At 42.9% G+C, this 24,267-nt stretch overlaps 1 protein-coding gene across 4 annotated transcripts in view; it reads left to right on the top strand.

Moving 5' to 3' along the window:
* The window catches only part of MAML3 (mastermind like transcriptional coactivator 3), a 242,391-nt gene that overhangs the window by 83,621 nt on the left and 134,503 nt on the right, over nucleotides 1-24,267 (top strand). Inside the window, exon 1 of one of the 4 annotated variants that reach the window (XM_064416547.1) lies at nucleotides 16,939-17,050. The exons of the other annotated variants lie outside the window; for them this stretch is intronic. Coding sequence (XP_064272617.1) covers nucleotides 17,015-17,050 — 36 coding nt within the window. The 5' untranslated portion in view covers nucleotides 16,939-17,014. Of the gene's footprint in view, nucleotides 1-16,938; nucleotides 17,051-24,267 lie in introns of those variants that run through there. 4 annotated transcript variants of the gene reach the window in all.

Here is a 24,267-nt window from a genome sequence, read left to right as displayed (position 1 = left end):
ATCCACAGCCTCTCCTTCACCCACATCATGCCTCCATTTCCTGTGTCTAAAGACAGAGTTTGTGGTTTGTAAAGCTCCCTGATTTTATGGGAATGGAATAGTGTCTCCAGCAGTCATGAGCAAGGAATGGAAGCCTGGAAATAAAGCTGGTTGCATTAGCAAAGGAGAGAAAGGAATGAGAGAGAGGGAAAATGACCAGGATAACAAATCTCTCAGCACAAGGGATGCACAGATGGGAGAATGGAGGGGTAAAAGACCATAATGTAGTGGTCCCCAGACTGTATGCTGACTTGGGGTGAGCATGACCAGCTTTGGGGCTGTGAGGGCAGGGCCTAGGCAGCTCCTGCTCTCTCCAGGTGAAGTTCACCTATCCCTGGGCTGCAGACATCACCTCCAGTGTTCCTCACAGATGAGGAAGCAAGAGGAAAAGTGACAGAAAAGAGGAGAGTGGAGCAGATAGCATTAGGAGCTGTAAGAAAGAGCTTCACAAAAGGACAAATGGAAGAAAAGGGGGGAAGAGGAGTAAGGAATAACACAGTCTTATCAAACAAGTTAAACAAGCCTTTTTAATGTCACTTCTTCCTCTGAGCATCCATAGACTAAACAGAATAGAGCTGGAAAAAAGCTTCCTAAAAGAGGAGATAGAAGGGAAAAGGATGCTTTGTGGAATTGATGCTGTTCAAAGGAAATAGAAATTATGGGTTAAAAATGAAATCTATTGCAAAATCAAATGTATCGCAAAATTAATCTAAAAATGTAGATTAATTTATCTCAAATTTACAGCAAAAAAAAATAAATTGGTGGTTTGCTTACTGCATTTTGTAAGGAACATGCACAACTGCTGGGCTAATGTAAAAATGGCATTTCAGTAATAATTATGGATATCTTGCTTCAGCCTCATTTAGAAACATGTTATTGAAGTGATAGATGCAGTGCTTATAAATAGTTTAGGTTTGCTAATGTAATAACGAGCAGTTCTCTCATTCTCTCTAGGTTTTTTTCCTTTCCTACATGTTTTTGCTTCTGAAGCCTCTTTTTTTTTTTTTTGTTTTTTTCAAATAACTCATTTCCCTTCCCTGCTGCTGACCAAGAGCATTCCTGGGGGCTTGCTCTGATGCACTTTTATGGTCTTGTGCCCTGGGAACCCTCTTGCTGGTTGGGAGTCCTGGGCAGGTGTACACAAACAACACCAAGTTGCAACTGGCTGGGGAAGGCAGGTGGGTGGAAGTGCAGCTGGCTGAGGGGCTCTCACTGGCAGGGAACCAGCAGGAGGGAATGAAGACTGCAGAGAGAGAGAGAGAGAAAGGGCTGGGGGAGGCAGTGCAATGTGTCATGGATTAGCAAAATTAGTGTAGCAAGTCTCAATAGTGAGAGACAGGAGACAGCAGTAATAAATGGTGCAGGAGATGAGAAATAAAAATGTAATCACGTCATGTACGTTGAAGTGCTAATGAAGTCCAGGGAAGGAGGAGGAGCTAGGAGTGAGAAACTATGGGTGCAGCACTGCTGTACTCTGCAAAAGATCTTCTTCAGACAGATGACTTGCCTTGTGCAAGTTCTGCCACTCAGCTCTCCCCAGATTTTTGGAAATGCCAAGTTTTTTGCCCATGCAAAGTAAGGGTAAATGAGTGCTGAAAGACTGTGAGACCAGCTGAAGGAAGAAGGCATTATACAGGTTGGGGAACTGCTAGAAAAAACTGCTTTGGGAACTGTCCCTGGCGTTATCTAAAGGGTTGTCTGGACCTGTGACATGTGAAGATTCTATTAGTGTTTTCCTGGTGGTTTAAGGGTAGCTGGTATCTCTTTTCACCTGCTTTATGATCTACTAAGGAAGCTCTTCTAACATCTGTTGGGCAATGACTACAATTACTGACTATGAATACTGTCAGGTCTCCCTGACCTGTAGTACTGATACTGCAAAACATTCTTTAAAAAAATCCAGGGACTTTTGCCCAAAAAAGAGTTTCTTTGCTCTCAGTGAATTCTGATAAAGGAGTGTTGCCACTTTGTGGTCTTTTATCTCACAAAATCTTCTCTCCCCTTCCATCTTTCATTTGTGTTCTTGTGCACAGGCAGATTGTTATTATGTGCTTTTTATTTTATGTGAACAAATGGAAACGGCATCCAAATATTAAAATGAAGGAGAGAATGGAGCTGAACAAGCTCATAATGTCTGGAAAGGAAAATTTGTGTTTGTTGGTAGTGAAATAGTTTGAGGTACAAGTTTTGTGGGGCAATGGCTTCCTGTATTACGTCTGTAAGGAGGATGAAAAATCTTCAGAAGTAGGGACATGCAGCATAACACCAATGCATTTCCATTTTTTGATGTTGAAATAATTTGTTAGTGTGACTTTTGCTCTTCCTTGTTATTGGTGGGGAATGTTTCTAAATACTGGCAGTGTCTTGGATTCTTTGCTTTGAACTGCAATACTGGTAACCTCTCGGAGCTGCCAACATCAAGCATTAGCTTAGAGGTTTCTTAGTGACATATTGAACATGAACCAACACAGAGAATGAGGCAGGCTCAGGGCAGTCAGTAAAAGCAGTGTTTCATGTGTAGTGGGTCCTATGATCTATGAAAAGAGTTGTTCTAAAATACATTTTGTTCTTAATTGCAAAATTGCAAAGAAAAACTTAAGAGTCAATAGGATTTGCGTTGTTTTCTGTGATGCCTTTTCTTGGGTTGGTTTCACCTACAGGCTTATTTGTTACTAACTGTGTGGACACACGAGGCTTCTGAGATCTGGTTCATCTTTTTGCTCTCACAGAAGAAAATGGAAATGAAAATTTCCACTGAAAGCCTGATTGAAGTCAAATTGCCTTAAGAAGGCAGGGGCAAAAAGGAGTTTGGGGAAGAGAGGTCAGTACAGGCTTTTTTAAAGGGTAAAGAACTCATTTATGGGAGGTAGAACAAATAAAGCTGGGACGCAGTTCAGCATTTGAAATTCAAGTACAGATGCACTTACCTTAGTACAGTAAGTGTGGAAAGTAGGACTTGGTTTCCCCAAGATGTGAAGAATACCCCTTTCTCCTTGCTTCAGAGTGAGCAGAATAGTTTTCCCAATGCAAAAATTCCCCAGACCAAAGTTGTCAAAGAGAGGTTATAGGTGAGAAACAGGGTAGAGCAGAGCATTTAAAATAGGAGGGAACATAAAATGTAAACTTGAGAGGCAGATGCCTGCCAATGAGGACATTCTGATGTTGCAGGGTGGGAAGCTCCTTTAGTGCTGGTGTGTGACTAGCCAGCTTGTAGCCATGACACCTTTGCCTCACTCTGGTGAAGGATATATACATGCACATGATGGGTCCATGATAATGTGGGATTTGGGGTTTTTTTTGGGATTTGGGGGTTTTTTTAGGAGTTTTTGGGTTTTTTTAGTTGTTTTTAAACACGCAAGGAGGACAGTATTTATATGATGGCCACCACATCCCTCCTGTCTGGGTTATGTGCAAGGCCCTCTGTAAAATAATGAGACACCTTTTATGTATCCTGTTATAGTTTTCCTTTCATTCGGTGAGCAGAGCTGATTATTCAATTTCAGTGTCCACTAAAGCAATCTCCAAAAGCAGTTAAAATAAAACTCATTACCGTGTGTATGTGATATGGTATGTTTAGAATCCTGAGAATGTGCTGCAATAAAACTTCTGCTAGCTTTCCCTCTCCATGGCAGCAGATAGCAAAATTTCCACTGTGTCTAAGAAACTGAAAAGATGAATCCCCACAGACTGGGGACGATTGTTTCTTTGTCTGCTGAGTAGTAATTTATTTGTAGAGAAACCCAGAAGCCACCTCCAAAGGTGAAATCTGTATTTCTTGAAGATGAAAATAAGCATTCTGTGACTGATAAATGGCTGAGTTTTCTACAAATACGGATTTATATTTCTCCTCACCCTTTTTTTTACCGCATGGTTCTTCTGAACAACGTGGAAATACCTTTAACTCCTTTTGTACCTGGGATGCACTGTCCTTGACAGAGGCTGGGCTGGTGTTTGTATAAAGAGAAATCTTGCCTAGTGCAGTGGCCATGGCTGAGATAGCACAGGCCTTATTAATACTTAGCTTTGAGTAAGCAAGGCAGCTCATATCCATTGTTACTACTTACATCCAAAGGTAGTGCAGCATCCTCAGCTGACAAAGGTCAGGTGGAAAACAGGCTTGCTCTCTGTGAGAGGGACTTTTCTTTTTCGTAAAAGATGCAGAAACACTATGTTTCTCAGTTCTTGAGGGTTGCTCTGCAGAGAGGCTGTATATAAATATTGGATAAAGTGGGAACCCCGTGTGCTCAGTTCATCCCAGATGCTAGCAACCAGAGGTATTTGGAAGGGGCAGAAGAGGTAAGGGCTGGTTTGGTTTGGTTGGAATCTTGCTTGGTTTATTTTTACACTGCAGTAGTTCCTTTATGGGTCATTAATTTTCCCCTTGCATGATATCTTTGTTTTGTTACCTCATGGATAAGGTTGCTGCACTTTGACATCACTTGCCTCCTAGAAGTGAAAGCTTTTGTTGTCACACTTGGAGAGTTTGTGACAACTGTTTCAAAGAGAATTTTGCTGAATAAATTGACAGTCACAAAGTATCTGTAGTGAAGCACCTGGGTTTGGGGTTTTTTTTACTTCTCTGAGCACATTGAAAGACATGGCTCTCTGCTGCTGCTGGTTTTCTCTTAGAATTCCAGTCTTGCTCAGTAGAATCTGTTAAAAAATACAAAGTAACTGTTCCCCATTTCTTGCCTAACTACCTCTAAAAGAAGCCAAGTGCCAACCTCACTACCAGAGACATTTTCCTGCCTATTGGGCAGAGAAGAAAGAGAAAAATGCTTACTAGAGTACCATCCCCAAGGCCGTTTTATAGAAATTATTCCTCTGTTGTAAATCTCCATCTTCATGGAATAGAAATTTGATGCATGCAAAAGGACAATGTTTGGGTGAGGGTGGCACTTAGACCAGTTGGGGCTGATAAATAAAACCAAAGTATAAGAACCTGAGGTCTGCTCTTGGCACCATGGATCGGAAATACCAGAGAATCCATTTGCATATCCTTTTAGAGCTGTAGCACCTCTCAGCACCCACAGTAGCACCTGAAACATCTTGCTGAGTGTTCTGTATTAATCTCAGAATTCCCTGGGGGTGGATTGTATCCACGAAGTTGTATCCAAATGAAAGCTGTGCAGCCACCAGACATGAGCAGTAAAGCCCTCTTGTTGCTTTTGTGTTGAAATAGGCCTTCAAAATAACTTGGCGCCTTACTCGATTTTCAAGTTGTGGACTTCCCTAAGGAGTGATGATAGCAAGATGAGCAGGATCCAGCTGGGCAGCAAACACAGGTGTCACCACCTCATTCTCCCAGTGGCCTCCCTCCAGTGCAGACTGGCTGTCAGCCACTGTGTATTGGCCAAGGCTGAAGTTCTGCCCAGTGCTGAGATGTTGCTGCGTGTTGTTAGCTGCTTGCTGTGTATCTGAAGTGGTTAAAAGCCTCTTCATGGAAGTGTTTAGCACCTCCTTTTACAGGTATCTGGCTTCTTCCAGCCTGTAGGCCTATCCAGGGAAAGGGTGACTGGTAAAAAGCGTGTAAGATCCAATCTCAGTCTAGCAGAACTTTAGGACCCTTGGAGATAAAGCAATATATACAATGTGATTGTTGCAAATGATTTGTTTGAATCCTGCTCAAAGGCAGCTAAATCAACAGAGCCACCAGGAGGTGATGCAGGCTGGCTTGTAGGTTTTCAGAGCACTGTTTTCCCTGCTTTCCAGCATCACTTGAAAAGTGTTCTCTAGCTTGTGGTTAAGAACATAACCTTCAAATGTGAGAGGAATCGAAATTGGCACAGAGTAACTTGTCAGAATCAGCACCCAGTTTGCAGCAGGAGCTTGGGAGAGATGTGAACTGCCTTTGTTCTTTGCAGTGGGGGTGTTAACACTGAAGTTTATGGTAATGTAGTTGCCAGCATTGTTAATTATTCTGCTGGAAGGAAGGAGCTGGAGAGTCTGCACAATTTCCTGTCAGTAAGGGGCTTGTTTTGGCATTCCAGTTTGGCATCTCAAATAGGGGGTGTCTAGGAGAGTCCTGTTTTCTTGGTGGGTGTGTGGGGCTGTGGGAGGGGCTCTTTTCACTCCCTGATTTGTGTCTTTATTCCTCCTTGATACAAATAGGATTCTTCTGGAAACTTGGATGAGCAAGCTCTCAGTGCTTATGGTCTTTAAAAAATATTTTTTTTCCAGTTGACCCTCATAACTGAAGCTCATTAACCTGAATGGCTCAATTAGCCAAATGCTAACATGCTCTCAGCACTGCTGCTACTGTCACTGATGCCACTTCAGAAATGTTGTGTTTCATGCATATGCTTTAAATGTTCCACTTCTGTTTTCCTCTGGGGGAAAAGATCAAGCACGTGCACTAAAAAGATAGATATCATGCAGTAGTATCTGAGATAATACTGAGTAGTACCTGCCATAGTATGAACTTGTTCAACAGCTTGAACAGCAATCTGTTTCTGAGGTATCTGGAGTAAGAAACTTTGACTGTAGAGTGAGAGGTTTATACAGTTAGCAGAATGAAATACATGTGCCTCTCTTCGTCATGGTGTTAATGAATTTTAGTTTTATTTAAACATTTTAAAGCACATTTTGAAATAGTTGTATAGAGGTCAAACTTGTTGGTTTCAGTCACTTTTTGTCTGTTGTATGTTGCCATCTAGACCCTCAGCTGAAATGTTACATCTTGTTTGCATCACGGTGCCCATGCTCAGGACAGAGTAGTCACATTGGTTTAGCACAGTGATAATGGAAAACCTGATTCTGGGCACAGTGCATGACTGTACAGGCTAATTATGAACATTACATTGATGTGGGGTCTGATCAAAACAGGCGTTGCTTTTATCCAGTTTTGCAACCTGATTTTAATGATGGGGGTCTTGGCAATTATTATTGTTGGGTAACTGCCTGAAGCATTAATTTCTTTAGTTTATCCAGTGAAGCTGTAAAATGAGCATAATCAGACAAACTAGTTTCCAAAGACATGGTGTGTAATTTGGGTATTTGATGTGATTTTTCCATACCTGACCAACAAGACAGAATGCATATGGTTTGTTTGGATTAGCTTTTCCTCTCTTTTTCTTAAAAGAATAAATAAATCTACCCTTTTTGTACTTCAGGGCTATTCTGTGTTACCAGCCTCTTTCCCAAAACTCCCAGGATCTCTCTCAATGCAAGCTTTTGATTTAGAAAGTAAAATAAAAACTGGAAAGAATGTTTATATTCCTTGGGTTATGAAAATAAGAATCCAAATGTCAGTTGGTACCCTGACTGATTCTTCCTAATATTCAGTGTGAGCCTTCTCGAGTAGTAGAAGTCATATTGTATACAAAACCATCCTGTGTAAAATGAAGCTCTTGAGGGCAGAGGAAGATGGTTTACCACAAAAATTGTTGTCTATTTGCATTCTTCTCTCTCTAGAAATGGGGGTGCTGGATGAACCTCTGCTGTTGCCTACCTCTGCTCTGCGGAAGCTTTGCCAACTCTTTTGAAACCTGACTCTGCTCCCACTGTTTCCTGTGGGGAAATACAACACTTGAAGGCATTTTGTGTAGCCAGCAAGTTGTTCTCATTTTTTTTCAGGTAAACAAAGCTGTGTGTCTGAGAGCCTTGCCCAAGAGCTGCCTTGTCAGGTAGTTTAAGAAGTAATGAGGGCTGTGTGTGTTAAACATCCTGCAGTATGTGCTGTAGCAATGATCAGGAGCAGCCAGCCAGATGAGTGTTAGGTGGTACCAGCTGCAAAAGGAAGGACCCAACCCTGCGAGTCGGAGCTGGTTAGTGAGGGCAGAGCAAAGCTGCCTTTGTGGTCTGAATTTCCAAGTCTGTAATAGCAGCTGCAAGAAATATTTTTACCTTTAACTTGTCTGGCTCTGTCTTGACCTTACTCTCTTGATGTGCACTCTTGCTAACCATTTAGTTAGCAAGGGGATTGGGGAAACAACAGCAAAGTGGAAGTTAAGGCTCTATATTCATCCCTCACTCCAGCCAGAGAGCTGTGCCACTCTGCAGAACAGTGCATGTGGAACAGCTTACTGGCATTTTTTACAAGGCCTGTCGCCACTTAGGTTTGCCTCCATTCCACAAACCAGGTTCTGATACTTCTGGGCTGCAACACATTCTCTTAAACAAAGGGTAAAAAATACTTCTATGATGTGTCAAAGCACGACACAGATGTCAGCCTTCCTCATCTACTTCTGTTACAGAGGATCTCTTATTTGAGCTCTTTATAACACATATAAAGGGCAGAAGCAGTGGGAAGGACTTCCATGTGCTAAGCAGTAACTCAAATTTTGTGCAGGCTGGTGCATTTGCAGGATGGAGTGAAACTTTGCTTCTGACTTGACTTGGTCCTGTATTTTGTGTTCCGGTTTCAAGTAATCTGTTTTGTGGGGCAGGATGGAACGTAATGGTTCAGTTGTGATGGAATTATTAATACCACACCCATCTTCTTGTCAACTCTGCTGTAGGTGATAGAGGGTATGAGTCTCATTTATTTGTTCCACATTGGTAAGTTTAAAGGAATTAGATGGGAATTTCTTGTTATGTACTTACCTTGAAGTTTGCTGGTTTGGGGTCCAGAGGACCCACTGATCTCTGAAACACTCGTTGTGTATTGCATGTCCCCAGAGAGGGGAGGGACAAAGATGCAGTGCTCGGGTGCAGCACCACTCTTTGCACAGGGTGTAGCTCCTATTACCTGCTGGAGCCGCTGTGAAAAGCCACCAGCTCCTAACTGGGAGACAAGGAGCCACTCAGGGCTGGTAGTTCTCTTCCCCCAGGCCAGCTCACAGCTCCATGAAGACTGGCATTAGCCAAAATCTTGAAGAAGGTTGTTATGTTTTACACAGATTCCTGCCCCATACCCAATCCCTTTTGTGATGTGCTGATTCTGAAATGATCCCATCCAGTGCCATTTCTTGGGGGGATGCTCTCAGCATCAGGCACAGCTCAGGTCTTGCAGTGGGTTTCAGTGAAGAGAGCTGGGTGCTGGTCACCCACGGAATCTCAGGCTGAGCCAGTCAAACAGCTCATTTCCATGTGTTTTCCAGTGCACCTCCCCTCACTCACACCTCACCTTTCCTTGTGCTTTATCTCACCTCACCCCAGCAGAGTTATTTATCTAACCAGTTTAGGGGTAGGGACGATACAGTGCTTTGTATTTTCTGGGAGAAAAGTAATGTGTAAAGCTGATTTCTGAACATTGCACAGAAGTAAAATAAAGGAAGATAAATGCTCACCTTTTCCCACAAACTTTAGATTATAAACTGAGCTAAAGAAATTGGGTTGATTCCTTGCCTGGTGGCCAGCTCTGATTTGTTGTAAAGCTGTGCACAGAAACATTGCAGCTAAGAGCGTGCCTGGCTTTGTTTGCTGGTTGGTTGGATATTTATGTCAGGTTGCCAGGCAAATTCATATACTGCTATGCTGCAGGCAAGGTCTTGGGGGTGGGGGAGATGAGTAAACATCTCAGAAAGATCTAAAGGTGTAGGAAGAGGTTTGGAGGAAAAGAATGAGGAGCTGGGTTTGCAAGTTGTAAAACTTGCATCTATTTTTGTCTTCTGTTGCTGAAGCAGAGGTATCCAGAGCTGAGCTGTTCTGCAGCGCTGCCAGCTTCATGTCTGTGCTGCTTTCTACCCTTGTGCCATAAGCAGGCAGCATCTCGTGGAAAACTTCACAAACCAGTTGGTCCCTGAGATGTGATTGGAGTTTGTGTCACTGCCTGGACAAGTGCATGTTTATGGACTCCTGCATGCTCCAAACCTGTAGTAGTTTCAGTTAGTCTCTTCTGCCAGTACAAACCACAAGAAAGTAATTAAATAGACAATAAATCTCTCTGTGCTCCATGAAACAGTTCCCTTTCTCACCCTTAACTGCCTTCTTTCTCCAGCCTGTGTGTTACTCCTCAGGTTCAGACCTGCAGTTTATGATACAGGATGATTTTTTAATCACGACTTGAGTGCCTGGGAAAAGCTGGTGACTCCCTCTGTGTTTGCAAGTGTGTGCTGTGATTTACTGGAAGACAAAGTGTGCAAGCCAAGGCTCTGATGTTCTGAAAGAAAAGTTTAATCAGGAAACAAAAGTAAAGACCTATATCAATTTTCTATATATTTAGTTACCAAAAAGCATCTCATTTGTCAGCAATACATGTAACAACCACAAAACAGAGCTGCCCATTGCTTTTAGCTACTGTCTATTCCAGGGCATTCTGTTCTTGTATTCACACTCAGAAATAGCTGAAATTATTATAAATATTTTTGAGCAAACAGCAGTTGTTCGGGATTTTTTTTAGCAAGTATAATTGCTAAATAAACTGGGGGGTTGCAAAATGCTGAGGTTCAGCACTTTGCTGGACAAGCTGCATGTGTTTTTGGGACAACCAGCATATGGGAGATCATCAGCAAACTACTATCAAAGACATTTGTGACTCACAGCAATGGAGAGTTTTGAAAGGGAAATCATGTTAGGTAATCACAGCCTTTGCACATCAGTGAAAGCATGTTTTTTCAGCTATTGCTTGAGTCCTTTCTCAGACTTGGTTGAAAATCAGTTTGGTTTCATTCTCTTTTGATTAGGAAATTAGAAATTTATATTTTCAATCTATCATTATTTCTCTTCTGGATAAAGGAAGGGAGTTTATTTGAAAGGTGAGTTGCAAGAGATTCATGTTCTCTAAGTATGTGAGAAACATTCTTTATATCTTGTTTAATGCTGTGAAATGTAAGAAAGTTGAATCCTTATAGTTACTGAACAGATCCTAGGGCAGGTACATGGAGTTAGTTTGCTTTCAGCAGAAATAAAACAATTTCTTGTGTGGGAAGACTAGAGGAACAGGAATTCTTATGGAAACAAATTCTGGAAACAGCCAGCCCAGGAGAGAGGTAGCTCCCAGTTTGTTTATGAAAGCTCATAATGAAATGGAAGATAACAAGTTAGCATGATGTACAATCTGGTGGGATGAACCTGTACTTCAGATTTGACAACACTATTCCTAAAAATATTTATTTCTGCAATTTAAGTGGAGACTATCAAGAGAAATAATGTTTTATTTCTGTCACTTCATCTTTACTATAACATAGAAACAAGTAATTTAAACAGTAAATGTTCCAGTGACTATCTTGCACATTAATATTTACATTAGTGCACACCCAGACAGTGCTTAAGTGTTCTTCCTGGGTCTTGAGCTGAAGGCTGGGTAGTCATTGTATTTTTCTTGACCTGCACCTCCAAGGACTATCCACAGTGTACCCGTGGATACCTTGGGACAGTGTCACTGTTAGGTTCATTGACAAACCAGGTAGGTTGGAAGCAGGATTGTTCTGTATCTGGGCAAGATGATTTTTGTTATCTTCAGTATGAATATATGCAAATGTCCAGATGTATTCCTGCAAAGAAGCAGGTCTGTCCTGTGGCAGTAATTGGATTGTAATTACTCAAACAACTGTTACCTTCCTTTCTTCATAGGAAAGACAAGGCTTATATCCATAACAAAAAGTAAGAACAGCATCTCCTGCTAAGACTCCAGTACTTGAAGCATTCATTCAGACATGAATGTCCTGATGCCATTTAGGTCTGTACCCAGACCTAATTAGAGAGGTGGGCAATCCCCACTTGTAGGACATTCAATAAGGGAAAGTGCCAGATTCTGAATCTGGGATGGGGCAACCCTGGATGTACAGACAGACAGGGGAATGAGGGGCTGGAGAGCAGCACTGTGCAAAGGGCCCTGGGGGTCCTGCTCGATGGAAAGCTGAATGTGAGTCAGCAGTGCCCTGGCAGCCAGGAGGGCAACTGTGTCCTGGGGGGCACCAGGCACAGCATGGCCAGCTGGGCAAGGGAGGGGATTGTCCTGCTCTGCTCTGCTCTGGGGCGGCCTCACCTCCAGTGCTGGGGGCAGTTTGGGGTGCCACAGTATAAAAAAGGCATGAAGCCATTAGAGAGTGTCCAAAGGAGGACCACGAGGATGGTGAAGGGCCTTGAGGGGAAGCTGTACGAGGAGTGGCTGAGGTCACTTGGTCTGTTCAGCCTGGAGGAGACTGAGGGGAGACCTCATCGTGGTTATAACTTCATCAGGAGGGGAAGCAGCAGGGCAGGCACTGATCTCTTCACTCTCCTGACCAGTGGCATGACTTGAGGAAACACCATGAAGCTGTGTCAGGGGAGATTTAGGCTGGATGTCAGGAAAAGTTTCTTCACCCAGAGAGTGGTTGAGCAAGTGGAACTGGCTCCCCTGGAAAGAGGTCACAGCAGCAAGCCTTACAGAGTTCAAAAAGTGTTTGTACAGTGCTCTCAGGCACAGGGTGGCATTCTTGGGGTGTCCTGTGCAGGGCCAGGAGCTGGACTCTGTGACCCTGAGGGGTCCCTTTCAACTCAGCATATTCCCAGATTCTGTGATAGAAATTCCGTCAGTGCAGTAACAGGTCTGCACGTCAAAGGGGACAACTTGTCTTTAAAGGCTTTTAATGTTTTAATTTCTTCTTTTCTTTTTATTTCCTTCCTATTGAAGATAGTAGTAAAAATCTTCATTGGAAACAGTGTCTCCTTTATTTTAAGCTGCTGATGAAATAAAATTGTATTTGACTTGTGAGCATTGATAAAATTGCTCATATTAGTTGCTTTTAGTAATTTTATACTTTCTGACTCTTTTTCTTTCCTTTTCTTTGTTCTTCCTCATTACTAAGGACTAAACGAAATGTTTTGCTTTACTGACAGAGCTTCTGATTCTGCAGTATTTCTTTCACAAGGAGACTTACTTTGCTTGCTGTTGGGCAAAGGGCTGCATTACAGTCAGAAATATGTTTGCTTCTCGTAGTTCCATTTGAGCCCAGGACAGAAAGCAGTCAGTGTGGGTCAAGATCAAGAAGTGGAGAAATGAGAAATTGTGCCATTTTCCAGACCCAGATGAAAGCATTGTCAGATGCCAATGTGAGATGTTATTTGATGGTACAGCTGAGTGCCAGGGAGTCCCCATGGGGAGGAGATGGGGTCAGGGACAGGCGACAGGGAAGGCACCTGGAGTGCTACTGCACAGGGACAGGGCAGTCCCTTCCCTCAAGCACCCAGCTGAGATGCAGACTTCGACACAGAACCTGCCAACGAGCTTTGTGAATGGAAACTGCCAGCAGTGCTGTGGTTTAAGCCCAGCCTGTCTGAGGCAAAAAGGCTGAAAGTTAGCTTCTGGTGTATAAGCTCCAGTTTGAAACAACTGTGTGTGGAAAAATGTGAAGTATTCTGTAGCCTTAGCCATAGCTCTAAATGCAAAGCTTGGGGTTGCTTCCTGCAATTACCTGAGGTGGTAATTTTTAATTTACTGCCATTTTTAAAATGCTTTCCAGGAAAAGACAGAAACCGAGAGCTGGCTAGTTAAATTTTAAAATACTAAGCTGTGTCTTTCCATGTGGTTTCCCAGCAGTAGTCCAGAAACATAACACATCTGATTTCCAAGCTCCTGTCTCAGTTTTACATGCTGGAATCATGTAAATAATCTCACATTCCCGCTTTTCAGATAGGCAAAGGATTTATTAAAACTCTAGCTACCTCCTTGTCTGCTTCGAGTCTGTTCATCTTGTCACAGTTCTGCTGAATATGTTGGAATTATTACAAGCCTAAACAAGGTTGCTCCTTGGTGTGACTGCGGGTTTCCTGCATCTGGTTTTGAGCTTTTGCTGCCTATCCTCTCACAATCATAAAGAGCAAAACTCTCACAAGAATGGGAAAATTCAGCAAGGAAGTGACTCTGCAACTACTGAAAACAGGATAAGGTGAACCATGCTTTATTTATTTTTTGGGGAGAGGCAAAAATCTTTTCTAGATACTCCTTTTTTCCAGGTCAGTAAAACATTTTGTCAGGCTTCATCCCTTTTTTCCTACATACGTAGGCAAAAAAAATTCCTAGGAATCTTCCTGAATGAAACACTGCATCATCTGAAGGCACTGATCAGGAATGTCTGATACTGAAAATTTGTGTTGGAGCAAATTTCATCTTAATTTAGGTAAAGGATAGATCCCTCATGTTTGAAGGAGTAAATGTAGTAAACCATTCCAAAATAAAAAACATTGCAGTCACTGTTAGGGCTTAATTTTGGATCCCCTCTCTTAGTCCCTTCTAGCACAGCCTTCCAAGAGAAACACAAGAGCATGTTCCCACTACAGTACTGAAGGGACTGCCAGGCAACTGGGCTGGGCAGCTGTGTGAAGTTACTTAAAAATCCATTGCAGAAACAGCTGTGTATTTAAAAAAAATTAAAAAAAAAAACAAACAAACAAAAACAACAACAAAAAAAGCGCGCCTGTGGCTCATATAATTTTACAGCTCAGGTATCAGCAGGTGCAGGTTTATGTTCAGAGATCAGTGCAGGACAAATGGAATCTATCTGGAGAGTAAAGCCACATTTTAGGCAGGTGTATCTAGAGAGTTGTTTAAAAGGTCCTAGTTAAGCCTGGAATTCAAATTGTTCTTTGCAGATATTTTAAGCGATGCATGAAGGTTAGATATGAATTCTCAGCCCCTCCTCTTATTAAGGCAGAGAGATTTACTGCATTTTGAATTTGTGTCCATCCCAGAAGGTAATATTTTACTGGATTTTCAATTTGTCTTCACCCCAGGGCTGATGTGACGTCTCTTCCCTTCTGATCCCTTCTGGTGTCAGAGATGTTGAGGAAACATTACAGCATCAGAGTGGTTTGGGTTGTAAGGGATCATGATGATCAGCTTGTTTCAACCCCCCTGCCAAGGACCAGGAGAGACACCTTTGAGCATGTTACTCAAAGCCCCATCCAGTCTGGACTTGAACACTTCCAGGGATGGATGGGACATCCACAGCTGCTCTGGGCAACCTGTTCCAGTACCTCATGACTCTCACAGTAAATAATTTCTTCCTAGTAGCTAATGTAAACCTGCCCTCTGTCAGTGTGATGCCATTCCCACTTGCCCTGTCACTGCATGCCGGTGTGAGAAGTCCCTCTCCAGCTCTCCTTCTACTCAGCACTTTATCATTTATGCTGCTATGGACTAAAACTCAAAGGGAACTTTGTGTTGGAGTAGCTTGCCATTAAAAAATGCTCTGTTGATCCTTGGGGTATCTGACATAAGGTGGGAACAATTCTTGCAAAATGCAAAAGTCATTTTTGAGGTGAACTGTTAGGAGTTACTTCCTCTAGTAAAGCTCTGTAATAAAAAGTGGACAGAAAAATTGGCTGCCAGTGGGTTGCTGATTTTGTTACCTTTTAGCTCTCAGAGAGGGAACAGATTATTGTTCTTTTTGGATTGACCAGCTTGGACTTTTCAGACAGCAGATGAGGTGGGTAAAGTTTGGAATTGGGGATTGAGGAAGGAGTGCAGCAGAGAGTGATCCCGTGGGTGTTACCTAGCACTCGGCAGGTACTGACTGTGTGTGTGACAGTGCTGCCCATACTTGGTGCCTCAATTTGAAGTTTGAGGTATGTTTAATGGGGACCTTCTGCCACCCAGAGAAAGAGCAGTGATAGACCTGTCTGATTTGCCTTGATTATTGTTGATAATTGAATTTAGCTAGAGCAGCACTGCATCTCTGTTGCAGTTAAGCAACAGCTTCTGTTTCAATCCCATGGTACCAGCATTCATGTCTCAGCCTTCACTGTTCCCTTGTGAGTACAAAGTATTTTTTGTCTGCAGTGTCTTTCTTGTCTTGCAGGTCTACTATTTTAATTCACTTTCTAAATTCTTTCTCTCCCTTCCTTCTGTCGGTCTTGCTTCAGATCTCTGTTATGTGGTGCATATGTGCAGAAGGGGCTGTTTCTAATGAGCTGCTAGGTAGGAAGAAGGCAAAATAGATCACTTTTAAAATTGAAAGAGAAGGGTGTGGGTGGGAGTTTACACAGAGGGATGCTGTATTTTTAATAGATTCTTATTTAATTAAGGGCACTTCTGGAGCGATGAGGGATGATGGTGTCTTTAGTAACACATTAGAGAACAGCAGTTGTTTGGAAATTTTTTCCCCCCAAAAGCATTCTGTGATTTTTCTTTTTGAGAGCTGCCTTTGTGCATTTACTTTACGTGCTATGGTTGATAAAGAAAAGAACACAACCATAAGCCCATTGTGAAATACCTGTGTTGTCTGAAATGCATTGAAATGAGCTCTTTTTGACATACATGTGAAGTCTGATGTCTCTCTGATTAATAATGAGGGGAAGGTTCCGGGCTCACAATGACATTGATTGGATCAGATAAACTCCCTTTAGTAAAGTATTTTTAATTAAAATTCAGAAATAGAAAAGAAGTATCATCTGAAATTAAGAATTGTCACTTTAATGGATGCAACCAAAATACTAGTTTGACATAGGTCTTTTAGTACAAGCCTTAATTTAAGAAAGAAAGAAACTGATCCAACTTGGGGGAAAACCCTGGTCCCACCTCAGTTAGTTGTGGTGCTCAATTGATGTCCCTAGTGCCAGGAGCTCATCCTCAGTGTCCAGCATGATTCTGTAGGGTGGGTGGTAAGAAAAGGGGTGTGTGCCACCTAATGTGAGTGCTGCTTGGAAGTGGATAAGGTGAAGTGAGACTTCGTCTAGAAAATGGTACCCATCTAGAAAATGGTTCAGTGTTTGCATTTCAGGTGTGTTGCATATGCTTCGTGGTGGAGGCAAGGTTGTCATAAAAGAGTCTTGACCCACAAGCACTTGGCTGGCTCCTCATCCTTCCCCATGCAGAGTTTCATACTTTCCAGCTGATAATTGACATAGGGGCTATATCCTCTCCTCATCTCCCTAGCCTGTCTTTCCTAGAAAACCTAAAACTTTCAGTTCCAGTGCCGTAGTCATAGGAGCCATCCCAGCATGTCTCTGTGACACCAATGATATCGTACCCATGCAGGTGTGTGTACATCTCTAGTTCCTCTTGTTTGTTCCCCATGCTGTGTGGGTTTGTGTACAGGCATCTGAGCCAGGTCCTGGGTAAAACCAACTTGATGGCTGGATGTACTGGTTTGGAAGTAAACCAGCGGGATAAATGAGCTCCACACAATTACCTTGCAAGAAATTTCAGGTCAGAGCTACAATTTAATAAGAAGATTACAATAAATGCAATGATACACAGAAAACTGGTTTAAACCTACCGAGTACAACCTGGCACTCTGGTGGTCACAGTCTGATTCAGCAGTGGTTGCAGTCTTGTTGAAGTGATGGTCGAAAACAGTGGTCCTGTGGAAGTTCTGGTCCTCCTCTCGATCCATTGAATGGTGGTGGTGGTGGTGGTGCCCCAGGTCCCCACTTATATAAGGCCACGTGGGAATGCTCAGTGCCTTCCCTGGGGTGGGGAGTTTCACAATGGAGTGATTTCATTCTGTGAGTCTTCATAGGGTCTTCTTGGGGGTCTTCGATGGTCTAAGTCACAGCTGCCCCTTACGCTGGAGCCGTGTAGCCATTATGCCCCATTAGCAGACATGACACCCTTGGGATGGGTGTAACTGTGCTGGTGCTTCCCTGAGGGTATTATCGTGGTTGAGTCGAGCCCACCTCACAGCGTTTGCCTCTTCTTTATTTCATTTTACACACGGTTTGTAGCCTGAGGTGTCAGGTGTGCACTGGGCAGCCACTGCAAGTGACCTGTGGTTAACAGTTTGTCAGAAATGGCAGTAGAGGGGAGTAGAATACACGGTTTGCTTACACCCCACATTAACACTCTCCTGCTGTAACCCAGGACACTGGAGTGTCTGGGATCCCTTTGCACTGTTCCAGGCATCCATTACAGGTTTTGGCATCTGACTGGCAAGATTGGGATGGATAGGTACCCCGACAAATCTAGATTAAAGCCCCTTCACCAGTACAGAAAGTTCCTGAGACAAGATGGTTTTTTCCTGCTTTGTCAGACGGGCCAGTAACATCCCTAATCCAGGCTCCTGGAAGGCAGCACACTTCCATTTAGCATAGCTCAGGCTGACAGACTGGAGCCTCTGGACATCTTAATCACTCGCTACTATCACCCACTGCCTTTTCTTGGTTAAACTAGTTGTTAATTTCTGTATTTGTGGAGCGGGTTGGGCTGTTCTGCTTAGCTCTGGGTGTCCTTTCAGTGGGTGCCTAGTTAGCCTGCAGAGCTACGAAGGATACTGAGTGGGCATGTCCAGCTGGGTGGGAATGTCTGGCTGTGAAGGAAGTCCCTTCCTTTTGTTAGTTCCTTTCCTCTTCCTTTTGTTGTTGTAGGCTTTTTTCCCCCCACCACTTCCCCAGCTCCGGTGTTAATGTCCTCCCTCCCTTCTATATGTGCTGGGATATGAATTTTTGCCTGTCCTCAGCAGGCTGTGGATCCCCCACCAGAGCGGCTTGGAACCAGCTGACCAATTCCCTCTCAGCCTCCAGAATCTCTCTCAGTCTTTTGACTGTCTCCTGCAGCTTGACACGCTGTTTCTGGAGGTTGTTCACCAGGGCACACCAGCTACAGTTCAGTGAGCTACCCCTCTTGTACTCCCTGATGCTCTTTGGCCTCTCCACTACTTCCTTCAGCTGTGCCACCACGCTGAGCAGATGGTTCCCCTGTTCACACCTCCAAGAGATGTTGCCTCCGCCACCCTCCAGCATCAGTGACAAGCCCAGACATTCCCTGCAGCTGGAGACCTGGACAGCTGCATGTTGATATGCGAGGTGTCTGGGTCATCATGTTCCTTCTGACAGTAGCTTTTGACCATATTGAAACCACGGTTAGTCCTCTTCCAGACTGCTAGGTGATGACTGAATCTCTGAATTCTGAGCCCTGCTTTTCTGACCTGTCATGCCTTTTTTGCTTGTTCCTGTTCACCACACTCCCTGGAGACACTTAAATCTCCTTGGGGTGCTCCTGGCAATGTCCCCTTGCCTGGTTGGCTCCCAAGGGCTGCCAGGTCCTGATGAAACTGACTGTATGTTGTGTTTGTGTTTTGTTAGTATGTTTACTGTTTGATTTGTAATTTTGTAGTTTCCTTATGCTGTTTCCTTTTTGTCCCTGCCCTTTTCCCAGAACTTTTGTCACTTCTCCTTTTATTAGATGCCAGTTTCTCCCTGAGCCTCCTCCCCTCAAGAATTTTCCCTGTCAGTTTTACATTTCTTCAAACTCTATTAGTTCACTGAAAATGTTCTCCTCCTTTGAAATTTTATATTGGTTTATACATTGTATTCCCCACCTCGTTTTTACTCCCAATTCTCCTGATTTGTTAAGGATTGTATCCTCCCTTGAGACCTGCCCCTGTTTATAAGTCACAGAAAAAGGGTAGGGAGCTCGCAAACAACAGGGAGACTGTGGATATTACGGTGCCAGGGGAGGTGCCAGACAGCTGGTACCTCCCTGAGCTTGGCCACACTGGGATGCAGTTTTCCAGCACTGAGTGATGAAGTTTGGGGCTGAGAGTTTCTGTGACACCAGTTTGGAAGCTGGGCACAGTGCTTAAGTCTACTTGGTTTTGTCTGTCCCGTGTCCTCGCTGCTAGCTGTGATTGTGCTATGTAGACTATCTTGTTTTCTCTTGTTAAAAATAAGAACAAAATCTTCCTGCTCTCTGTCGCTGTTGTGTTAAATACCAGTGTAAACCATGAGAGCATTTGAGAGCAGCAGAAAGTGCCTATTGCAAAGCACTGTCTGATCCCTTCCCACCATAAAGACACAAAACAGGCTGGTTGCTTGTGGTGCTGCCTCAGAACAGGTTAGGCAGATGCAGGTCATGTCAAATATCTGGGAGTTCCTTATAATCACTTTAGGAATACAGGAGTGAGTTTGTTTGTTTGTTGTTTGAAGTAATGCTAGTAGCTACAGGTCCTATTGTATCCTAGCAATTTAGCTGTGTCAAAGCTGTGATTAAGCCTCAGCTATGGGACTCAAGTAAAACTAGCAGACCACATTACTAATACAATTTGTGACTGTACAGCAGCCATTTCCAGCTTTCTTTTTATGCACGGCTTTGATGCAGATCTGGTTTTCATTCTTCACTCCTGTTCATTGAAGGGACACATGGGATTATAAATCAGTAGTTAAAATTCATATTAGCTGGAATTTAGAAAGTAAGAAGTTTGACTTCTTAATGAAGGACTTTGACTCTTTGCATTAACATTTAAATTATGGTTGATGGCAAAGCTGAGTTAGGGCTGAATATGTTCTGATTTCCTATGAGTCCTGGTTTCTCAGGCCTTTGGCATATATAGAATTTGCCCTCCATATAAACCCCATGAATGAAAAGCTGATCTTAAGACTTGGCCTCCACTGAATTTATGTGTGATTCAAGGGAAGGTTTTTCAGAATCACATAAGGCAGGAAGGGCCTTCTTCCCTGATTCTCTTTTTCTCTTTTCGGTAGAAATGAGCTCCTAACCAGTGTATATTCCCAGATCTCTCAAAAGAATCCTAGTCTTGTCTGGGACCAAAATGTTCTGTCTAATATTTAAATAGTTTTTAATTTTTACTATTTCTGTTAAAAATATTTCTGTGGATTCTAGCTGGTTTAAATACACCAGTCCTGATCCACTAAGCATGGCAAACACTAGATCCATGGATTAAATCAGTCCATTCAGGTAATTTTTCTAGAACAAGTAATATTCTATATTTAGGCATATATATCCCTTTAAGACTCCCAGTTTTATGCTTGCTGCCTTATCAAGAAGCTGGCTTTGTGATTTGCATTCTTGATCATGAAGAATTATTTGTGTGATTTTTATTTAGCAGATTGAGAGATGTCATAAAGAAAAAATGTGAGCAGGCATTACTTAGCTCCACGTCTCTTTTCCTTCAGTCCCACAACTACTAAATTATGGTTTTAATTTCATTATTGAAATTACAGGACCTTCTAAAGATCTGGCTGCATCCCAAAATGGCCTATTGAAAAATGCCCGCAGCCGTGCCAAATAACCTTCTGCAGACTAAGGTCTTGGGGTATCAGTGATTGCTTGTTTGCAAGGACAGCTTAGTATCTCTCACTGACAGATCCTGTGGGAAATGCAGACAAGGATATATGTGTGCCCTGCTCTCTCTTAGCTACACTGGCTGCAGTGAGGTAGATGAAGCACCCAGCCAGACCTGTGACTTGGGCACCACTTCAGAGGAACTGAGTCTAGAACTGGCTTGGATCCTGGCTGGTTCCATCTGGAAAATGAGACATGCAAATGATGCTGGATGAACTGACAGCTCTGACCACCTACAAAGATCCATGAAGCACAGGAATACCCCAGTGTGTGCCATGGCTGCTGTGGAGCTCCCGAGCCTTGGAGCAGCTGTAGACCAGCCTGAGCAGGTCGTTTGTATTTCAGGAATACTGGCCTGATCTGAAACAAGCTTCAAAAAACACTCCTGGCAATGCCAGAAGAGAAACAGCTTCTCAGTTTCTAGTTTTGATTGCTTTGGTGTTTATGTTTGTTGGGAACAAGAGGCTATGTAGTCTGGCTGGGTATACATCCCTGCAGGTGACAGGGATGCTACATTTGAGATGAACCGCAGCAAAGGCTATAAATTTTAAATGGAGGAAGTTTTCATCTTCAATTCAAAAGTGCCATCCAGTAATGCCAAAACCGCAGGCACACTGCTCACAAGTGTGCAGCTGAACACTCCTACTTCTTGTAAACAACTAAGAGAAGGCATTTTGAATAATTGCTTAATTCTTTTTAAAAATAGTTATTTAGGCAGTGTCTTTTGAGAACACACAAGCTTAATGTGCTGGTGTCAGTCAGTGTGCAGTTCACAACAGTGCAGGTTTGATATGAGCATTGTATTTATCTTTGCTCGAAAGGATACCCTGGATAATTTTCAAGTGCCACAGCCACTTGATATTCTCACTCATGAAGACAAAGTGTGGTAGCAAGGCTTAGCTATGGTGCATTGTTTGTGTGTGCATGAGGCTAAACATAGGGTTTGGTGGCTGGCGATGGACATTCCAGAGTCACATTTTGATGCCAGTCTCTATAGAAGCCCCAAACCATTACAAGATTGCAGTTAAACTTTAAATAATTAACATCCTTTAGTTTGTTTCCTTTATGCTTCAAAAAGTTTCTAGACATGAATAGTGGCAGAATCTGAAGAAGAAAAGCAATCTCATTTTCAGAAATACTGGAGTCATATCACTGCTACTTTCTAATTTGTTTTTCAAATTAATAATTCCCTGGCGACCAGGAGGAGGAAAAAGGCAGGAAGGGTTTGTGTGCTGGTGGTGAAGTGGACCTACGCAAAGGTGCTGTGTATCAGCTGTTTTCAAAATGATCAGTTGTGAATTTCAGATCCCTCAGACATGTGAGTAATATCTGACAGATTCTGCCAATTACATCCTGTGATGTCTGGGAGTAAGGGCAGTCTGGCAGTAGCTTTTGGGAAAATGCTTATCCTCATCAGTAAGATAAAGCTGTCAGAAGAACCCAGAGACATCCATGGAAACAAATAATGATTCAATATGCAAAACTAGTTTTCTACTCCCAGGGAAATATAAGAGAGGCACATTTTTGAGAGCTGCATTTGAGCATCCAGATGCATGAGGGAAGAGAGAATTGCAATGACCTGGTGAACTGAATATTCTGGAGGACTTAAAATGATAGGAATTATTTCTGAAATGTTTGTTCAAAAATACCAGTTTATCAAAGATAATATTTGTGGCATATGAGGCCCTGACATATGCATCTCTATACTGTGGAGAAAATGCTGATGTTTCTCATATTGTATATTTCCTGGGTATGCAGAGTAGTCAGGAGAATGAGTAGACTGAGTCTGTTACAAGAAAGGACTAGTTTATTGCAATTTTTTGAGTTTAATTGTTTAGTGGAATGCAATAGCAGGTTATAGTAACTGGCTCAAAGGACCCCTGAGATGGAGCAGGTAATAAGAACAAGAATCACTTAATGCATGGCATTAGCAAGTTGCATTAAAGTAGCTGCCTCTCGGGTGTGTTCTCAGAATTTTGTGGCCAACAGGCTCACTGGGAAATCATTCCTCATTGGTTTAATGTCTTCTCACAAGGATAGGATTTGTTTCCCTGATTTTTGCCTTTTAATATACTTTAATTGAGCACAAAGTTGTTGTTTGTTTGGTGTTCTATTTTTTGGCTTTTGTTTTCCTTGAATGTGTGTGACAGCATATGTTGGAGTACATTCTATGTTAGTAAAAAGCACCTGACTAGCATCCTTCAAGCTGGCACAAGCTCGTGCTTGTTTTGGGAGTGCCTGTGAATCCTCTCCACATGTCAGGATCCACTGTAACAACTGAAGGTATCCACACCTGTGCAGTCCAGATAGAGCAAAATAAAAGGTACCCTTGTGCCTTCATTATTCTCAACTGAAATAATGAATTGATGTGATGAGAGTGCTTGTTTCTCTGTTCTCACCTTCCAGTGCTGTGCTATCCTGCTGTATTCCACCTAAAAGCAAGAAGAAATCCCCAGAGCTATATAGGTCCTTTCCTTAAAACTTTTTGCGGAATATTTTTGTATTATGGGATAAGGATCAAGTAGTTGCAGCTCTTGAAGGTCATCCAGCCCAGCTACTGTTCACAGCTGTGCCAGCTGCTCCAGGTTGTGGAGGGTTGTATTCAATTGGGCTCTGAGTATCCCCAGCGATGGAGACTCCACGGATTCTCTGAGGAGCCTGCACCAGTGTTTGGCTCCACTCACACTGGAAACCTTTTTGCTGATATGTAATTGCAATTTCCTGTGTTGAAATTAATGTCTTGCCCTTCTGTCTACCACTATGTGGTCCACTAAGTGACTGACTACACCTTCCCATTCCTTGAGGGCAGCAAGAGAATCTCCCTTTTGCCTGTGATTTCTAAGGCAAGCCCCAGTTTGCTGTCACTATTGCAGGCAGTAATGGGGAGCGAGGGATGTGATTGTTTGAGTTGTAGGCACCCTGTGCTGAACCTGCTGCTGCACAAGGTGATTTGTGCAGACCAAGTTTCCCCAGCAGACTGGCTTTATGTCTGGAACTTGTTGGCCTCAGGCAGCACTCACTGGAAGGCTGGAACATTTGGAGGTAGGAGAAGCTTTTTCCCTTCTGGAAAAAGGATACCCCTTCTGGGGTATCTTGAGCCCTAGAACTGAGCTTTTTAAAACTGGCAGCTGTGAAGGATTCCTCTGCCACTTTCTGCAGAAAGAAGAGGGGAAAAGAAGGGATTAACCGTCATTGCTGGCATACTTTGTTTTTTTGGTAATGAATAATTATTACCTAAGCAGGGCTCTTAGTACAAGCTTATTTCTTAAGAGTTCACCTCACTGTGCATTGTGGTGAGGATTCTTCTTTTCATTCTATGCACAATGAGCAAATTCTAGCTAAAA

The sequence above is a fragment of the Passer domesticus genome, chromosome 4 (genome assembly GCF_036417665.1).
Source record: "Passer domesticus isolate bPasDom1 chromosome 4, bPasDom1.hap1, whole genome shotgun sequence".
Classification (NCBI taxonomy): domain Eukaryota; kingdom Metazoa; phylum Chordata; class Aves; order Passeriformes; family Passeridae; genus Passer; species Passer domesticus.
This window is presented reverse-complemented; position numbering and strand designations above follow the sequence as displayed.